We start from the raw sequence: 6,806 nt of genomic DNA, 5'->3' as shown, positions 1-6,806 counted from the left end.
AATTTCAACATAGGAAGTAGGAAGAGGAGCAGGAATTTGACCAATAACATGGGTCTAACACATGAGGCATACTGCAATTTTAAGAGGAAATCCACTCTAGTGACTCAGGACAAACTAGATAATGCTGAGATAATTACCAATCTCAACTATCAGAGAATTAATACAACATAAGTTAATTTTCTACACTAAGAGTGGCAGGACATTTCAGGACAGCTCTTCTCAATGCACAGCTCAGCATGCAGACTGCCTCCACCTTCAGAACCCACCATGGGAGCACACGAAAGCCAGGAGTTACACCTGGTTTTCTCTGGCACCAGTTTGGAGTGACCCGTCACGCTGATGCCCATTATGGAGCAAACCCAGGGCTGCACATCCGTGAGGGGCTAGAGACTGAGGCACAGACAAAGTTCACAAGCATCATGACGTTTACTTCAGTCCATGGAAGCTAAACCCTTACCACAAGTTGGTGAGCAAGGAGAAAGATATTTTATGCATTGATTTCATGATACTGTGTCAATGAATCCTGCAGAAAAAAAAAGAAGCATTAGCTGGCCTGTACCTGAACAGCTAAGCCCTGGGGCTAAAGAGGAAGCAGAGGTTTAGAAGGGATGGCAAAGACAGCCTCTGTCTTTCCCTAGGATTAGAAAATTGTAAGGGATGAGAGAGGAAGAGGAGGAGAAGGAGCATGAAGAGGAAGAACAGATGAAAGCCCAGGCCGCAGTTACAGAGAAATGGAATCTGCCCATTCCTTTCCTTGATGGGCTTTGGGGACCCCCAAGGGCAGGACTAAGGCATGGTCCTCATCAACTCTCAGAAATTTCCACAGGGACTTTGTAGGAGTTTAGTACTTGCTTCCCGCGAATGAATGATGGATGGATCCGGTGAATGGTTAGCACTCAATGCTCTTCCCTATCCCCAAACACTACATTTAGCAGAAGAAAGGCACAATCCTTACTCAGTAAGTGGCCCAGTTACTGTGTAGATGAGTCCATGGTCTGTCAGAGCACGTGGCCCTTGTCCACCATGGAAGTGGTTTCAGGGAGCTGACTGGTTGTCACACACAGACCTGGTTATGCGAATTTACCTGGTCAGGAGCTAAGCCATGGGCAAGTCTCCCAAATGACTTAAAATTCTGGCAGCAGCCCACCACATGAAAGATTTACCAGGGCTTCACAAACATGTAACTAAGAAAAAACTAAATTTAAAAAAAAGATTTTGAAGGGCTGAGGATTTAGCTCAGCGGCACAGTGCTTGCCTGGCAAGCGCAAGGTCGTGAGTTTGATTCCCGGTATTGGAAAAAAAAAAAAAAAAAAAAAAAGAAGAAGAAGAAGATTTTGTAGGGATCATCTCTGTCCTACCAATTGATCTGGTTAGAAAGGTGATTACCAATGAGAATGGGCGGGCCACTCTTGGAGTACAACAATTGACCACACCTATGTCACACCACGTGACCACCAACCCCAGCGTCCCAGAGGGAGCAGCTATTTAACAGCAGCTGGAGTTCAGGAAAAATAAGACAGTCACTTGGCAGATCAATTCCAGCAGCCTCAGAGGTAAATACCAGCCTAATGCCCAGGCAAGAGCATTAGAGTTCCTGCTTATTTGCTGCCTTTGGGAGCAACTGTGTTATATGTTTTCATGTGTGTATGTGTGCATGCATGTGTGCCCCATGTGTGCACCAGCATGGCTGCACACAACTGGCATGTACAAAAGATAATGAGTGTGCAAGTGTGTTGTGTGAGTTTGTGAGGGTATAAGGATGTGTGAAATAGCAGGGAGTTCAAGACTTGTACACACAACATCCATGTGCAAGTATGTTTGTGTGTGGGGGTGAGTAGGAGTGTATGCATTTGTGTATGGTATGAGGTTGGAAGGGCTTACAAAGAAAGGTTGTTTCTTTAGTTCAAGAGAAAAATATTGGGGGTCAGACACCATGGATGGACTCTGAATCCAGTGTGGGGCTGTGCAAGAAATTTCTAGTAGGACAGCAAAACCTCTGACCTCTGACCTTTAACCAGCATTTTGTAATGAAACTCCTTCCACCCTCCTAAGCATTCTCCATCTGATGAGGAACAAGGGAGGTCTCATTGCTGTATCATGGAAGGTCTCCACAGATCTGAGGCCTGCATATCTGAGAAATGGGAAGGGTCAGGGGGTGGTATATATGCAAGTGTTGTTGGAGGTCACTCGGTGTGCCTTCGTGTGTAACAGAGGTGCTCACCCTGGATGTGACCTGGATGGAACGGCACCTATGTGTACTCCAGGGTTGTACAGTTGGGCAATAGAATAGCCACCAGGACAGAAAATGGGATCAAGTGGGAGAGAAGTTCAGGCCAATGAGTCTGTACCTGTCCTTCACAGAACTCTCAGCATGAAGCTTCTTCTGCTGCTGGCGTTGACTGTGGTCTCTGGTAAGGACCAACTCAGATCTCCGAGCACTTGGGGACTACGGGGAGGGAAGGACCCTGACCCCCGCTTGCCTTCTCACTAGAACAGTCCTCTCAGTGGGAGGAGCAGGAAAGACATCTCTGTGGAGAAACAGTAGCAGAGACAAGGGTTTCACACTTCATCACCAGGCCATTCCCTTGCAGGCTTGCCTCAAGTCTCTGGCAATTTGGCACAATTCTCAGAAATGATTAAGAGCAAGACGGGAAAGAACGCACTTACAAGTTACGGCGCCTATGGCTGTCACTGTGGTATAAGTGGCCAAGGAACACCCAAAGATGACACAGATTGGTAAGGCCAGCCCAGCCTTCTCTGCCCTCTGCTCATTTCTGGTACTGACAGGGCTCAGAGCTGCAAGGATAGAGCTGATGCCCACCGGTTAGAAGGTCTCAGGAAGTACTAGCTGGAAAAGTAGCCAGCTCTACACCTTCCCTGAGTCATTGGGTCTCTGTCCAAGCAAAGAGCGTGGAAGCCCCTGGAGCTGCAGGAAGGCAGCTCCAACAGGATGTTCTCCTTCCAGGTGCTGTGCCAGGCATGACTGCTGCTACAAACGTCTGGTAAGCCGTAAATGTGGAACGAAATTTCTGAAGTATGACGTTACCATACAAGGGAGCTCAATCACCTGCAAAGGTAAGAGGGAGCCCTGTGACACCATCTTGTTTCCTTCCTGCACATACTGAGTGTCCACTGTGCGAGGCCCTGTGCCGGGCACCAGAGACAGAGCCACAAAGGAACACCGTCCCTGTCTCAAGAAGCTCAGGGCTGAGTGGGAGGCAAGGAACCTGAGATCACCGGGTGGGGAAGGCTGCAGTAGGGAGCAAAAGACAGAACCTTAACACATTAAAGTGGTGACTTCTGTGCTGGGTCCCAGAGGCTGTGCAGAGCAGGGAACAGCAGGGTTGGGGTGTTCCCAGAGGAGGACCTGAGGGGATCATAGACTGCACTGTGCTGTTAGAGGAAGTGTGAGGACCGGAGCGGGTAGGGGGTATGACAAGGAAGGGGCTGGATCCAGACCTTCCAGGCCTGGTGTCTGTAGGTTTTATCCAAAAGCAACAGGGAACTATTTAGCAAAAGCGTGACAGGAGTAGACATGCAGTTCGGAGGACTCCCTCTGGGTTGTTCAATATAAGGATGGCCAGTTAACCAGAGGAGGCTACCCCAAAGAAGTCACACAGGTCTTCTCTGCACTCTGAGGGCTTCAAAGAGAGGGATTCCCATGGAGAGTGAGGCAGAGTCCAGGTGCTCTGTGTCCCTATTGGCTTAAAGGCGGGAATTCTGCCTCCCATTGCGTAGGTACTTGTGTCAGATGAGGAGTATCAACCGTAGAGAGCTCTTGTTTCTCCCTCCAAAAACCCACAGCATGAGAATAAAAACCACTCCACCTGGTGATTGCTTCCTTCTAATTTCAGCCAACCAGAGCTCCTGTCAGAAGGAGCTGTGTGAATGTGATAAAGCTGCTGCCTCTTGTTTTGCAAAACACCTGAAGAGCTATAATAAGAAGTACCAGCTCTATCCCAATTGGATGTGCAGTGGGAATGCCCCCAGTTGCTGAGGGGCTCAACTTCTGGGATGCCTTGTCACCCAGTTCCGAGTCCCCGACTCCAACTCCTTTGTCCTTCTCCCAACCGAAATCTCCCACCTCCATCCACTGTTCCCCTCTATGTCCACTTTCAGGCTAACAGCAGCAGCTACACTCATCGATGGGCTCTCTCCAATAAAGCAACTCATCTGTAAATTGTGTTTGCTAGTGTGCTTGTGCTCACTTTCGTTCTCTCTGTGTGAAAATACACTATACCACAAACCAGTACACAGTGAACAAGTTTAAAGTCCAGGCTCTGGACACAGGCGGTCTGAGTCCAGTCCCACCCACCCCACAGCCCGAGCCTTGGTTTTCTCATCCAAATAGAGATAACACTCATGCTACTTGCTTGACCTTGTTTGAAACTTAAGGGGTCACAATTGTAAACCACTGGATCTGTCTTATCTTCAGCTGAGACCCAGGCATCCTTCTCCCCTTTTTGGGCTACAGTAGCTCCTATGGGCTTATTGGGGGAGGTAGGAGTTGTCATAATCAAAATGGAATCACATTTTCCAGGCCTTTGCCAAATAATAAATGCTGTAGAAGGGGCACTCACAGAAGACTCCACCAGAACCACGACCCTGCACAAAGGACCGCACCAGATAAGCTAAAATCCTGGGTATCCTTGTCAAGGCAAAGCTCTGCGCCCAAACTCTTAAAATTACCTGATGGAGTTGAAAGGATTTTCTTCTGTCCTTGAGGGACTGATAAGAAAAAAAAAAAAATGGGATTTCAGAATTCTAACGCATGCAAAAAGTTTTAAGTTTGGGTTCTTTGGGCAATGATATTGTGGTGCATTTTCGTGCAGCTTCTTTGTTTTTTCTTTAAATCGGGGGAAAGGGTAATTCTTCAGTTGCAATTATAAGGTTAATATGTAAAGGATTTTCAGCTCTCTTTTTTTTTTTTTCCAGCCTATTTCAGCTCTGCTGACATTTTCACTCATATTAGGATAAAGACAATTTGAAATGAAAACAGGGGAAAGCCCACTTAAAGGTTTTTCCCGTGGCATTTCAGAGAGTAGAGGAAAAGATAAAACTTTTTACATAGTGGTTTTCGCAGTTGATGAAACTCCGTGGCAACCTATACTCCTAAGAGTCATCCTTCTTTGAAATGAAAATTTAGATTTAGGTGGCTTTATTTGCTCAGAGTAGTGAAACTGTTCTGCCTTTTCAAAACCACTTTTAGGCCTGATTCAAAATCTTGAAGAGCAAAATAAGATCTGTGCCTGGTGTAAAAATTGCTTCCTCTGTCACATGTGCCAGGAAAAAAAAATCAAAGAAAAACTGCAGACAACCTTTTAAGAATCATTTCTGCAAATGTTTGCCACGTAAGTTGGTTAGTCATGCAAACCAGCCAGGTAAACAAATGAAAGCAATTTATTATTAAATTCAAGGTTGTTTAGAGGGTTTGTTTTTTTTTAAATTCCAGTCAGTTCTTAAAACGGAAACATGTAAGAAAAAAATGTAAACATGTAAGAAAAACATAAACATTAGGCCCCCCACCCATTCAAGATTGAGAAAAAGGAAAGGAGGCAAAAAGGGCTTAACACCAAACTGCTATGGATACTGCTTTGCTAGAAAATTTTGTCCACAGTCTTCACAAAACTATTGAGCAAGAAATATGAAAATCTTAAAGTTTAGCCATGTAAACAAGTAACCTTAACTTGCCTCATTTTATTAGAAACGTACTGGTTTTAGTTTTATTTATTTTTTTTTTGGTTTTTTTTTTTCTGGTACAGGGAATCGAACTCACAACCTTGTGCTTGCCAGGCAGGCACTGTGCCACTGAGCTAAATCCCTAGCCCCAAACATATTGGTTTTAATTATTGCTTTATAAACCAATGAGTGTATATAACTTCTTCTGTCTTGTGACAAAACTTTTTCAATAAAAGATATAAAACTTTATTTGTGCATATGTGTTTATATGAGTAGCACATGAGTATATGTTGTAAGTTGTGCCTGCATAGTAAAGTCATAGGAATTCTATTTGGCTTATTGATAAATGAACACTCAAAAACTGAAACTGTTCCCATTATGCTAATGAACCAAAATGTCTCCTGATTTGCATATCCTAAGTAAATCTTTGATAAATAAGCCAGTTTTAAATATTTTGGTAAAATAAAAGTGAAAATGTCCTCAGAATTGTTAGCACACATTTTCACCAGGGTTTGCTGGGCAGGCAGGGTTTTAGTTATCTCTTTTTTATGTTTAAGATCATAAAGGTATAAGTTTGACCCAGGTATATAACAGTGCCCATTGCTTCCTGCATATCAAACACATCAATTAAGCATTTAAAACTGTTCCTGGAACAAGAAATAATTTGAAATGATGACTGTGCTGGTCTAATAGATCAGTCTTCGTAAGTAGTTTAGGTATAATTTCTATAAATGAATAAATTAGATGAGTATAAATGGGATAAGTGCTTATAAACTTGCCATTAGAAGTTTCATGTTGTTACGCTAAGTAACAGGTATTCATAAAATGACTGAGTTATATGTAAGTTAAAATACTGAAACATCAATTGATGAATATAAATTCAACCACACTTGTATTCTTGAATTTTACAGAAAAGACAATATATTTTATCTATTAATAAATATTTCCTGTTCCACATTAATTATTTTGCTCTATGAAAGAGCACCTCATATCACAAATAATAAAGTATATATTGATACATTGTTGGCATATATGACAAATAATTAAAAATGCTTAATCCTAGATTTTCTCTTCATTAAAAATTTAGGTTACTAAGTTAAAATTTCAAATTAATATATGTATATAAT

The 6,806-nt window shown here is 43.3% G+C and overlaps 1 protein-coding gene across 1 annotated transcript; it reads left to right on the top strand.

Moving 5' to 3' along the window:
• The first annotated feature begins 2,371 nt into the window (after nucleotides 1–2,371).
• LOC102015275 (phospholipase A2, membrane associated-like) lies at nucleotides 2,372–3,997 on the top strand. Its single transcript, XM_005394668.1, has 4 exons — nucleotides 2,372–2,411; nucleotides 2,592–2,736; nucleotides 2,966–3,075; nucleotides 3,855–3,997. The coding sequence occupies exons 1-4, from the start codon at nucleotides 2,372–2,374 to the stop codon at nucleotides 3,995–3,997; spliced, it is 438 nt and encodes a 145-aa protein (XP_005394725.1).
• Nucleotides 3,998–6,806: the final 2,809 nt, after the last annotated feature.

This window comes from Chinchilla lanigera, unplaced genomic scaffold, assembly GCF_000276665.1.
Source record: "Chinchilla lanigera isolate Chin_1 unplaced genomic scaffold, ChiLan1.0 scaffold00051, whole genome shotgun sequence".
NCBI classification, from domain to species: domain Eukaryota; kingdom Metazoa; phylum Chordata; class Mammalia; order Rodentia; family Chinchillidae; genus Chinchilla; species Chinchilla lanigera.
Note: the sequence above shows the minus strand (reverse complement) of the source record. Positions and strands in the feature narration are given on the sequence as shown.

Coding starts and splice junctions, on each gene's coding strand:
- LOC102015275 (XM_005394668.1), top strand. CDS start 2,372: ATGAAGCTTCTTCTGCTGCTGGCGTTGACTGTGGTCTCTG. Junction 2,412..2,591: donor GGCGTTGACTGTGGTCTCTG/GTAAGGACCAAC, acceptor ATTCCCTTGCAG/GCTTGCCTCAAGTCTCTGGC. Junction 2,737..2,965: donor CCCAAAGATGACACAGATTG/GTAAGGCCAGCC, acceptor TTCTCCTTCCAG/GTGCTGTGCCAGGCATGACT.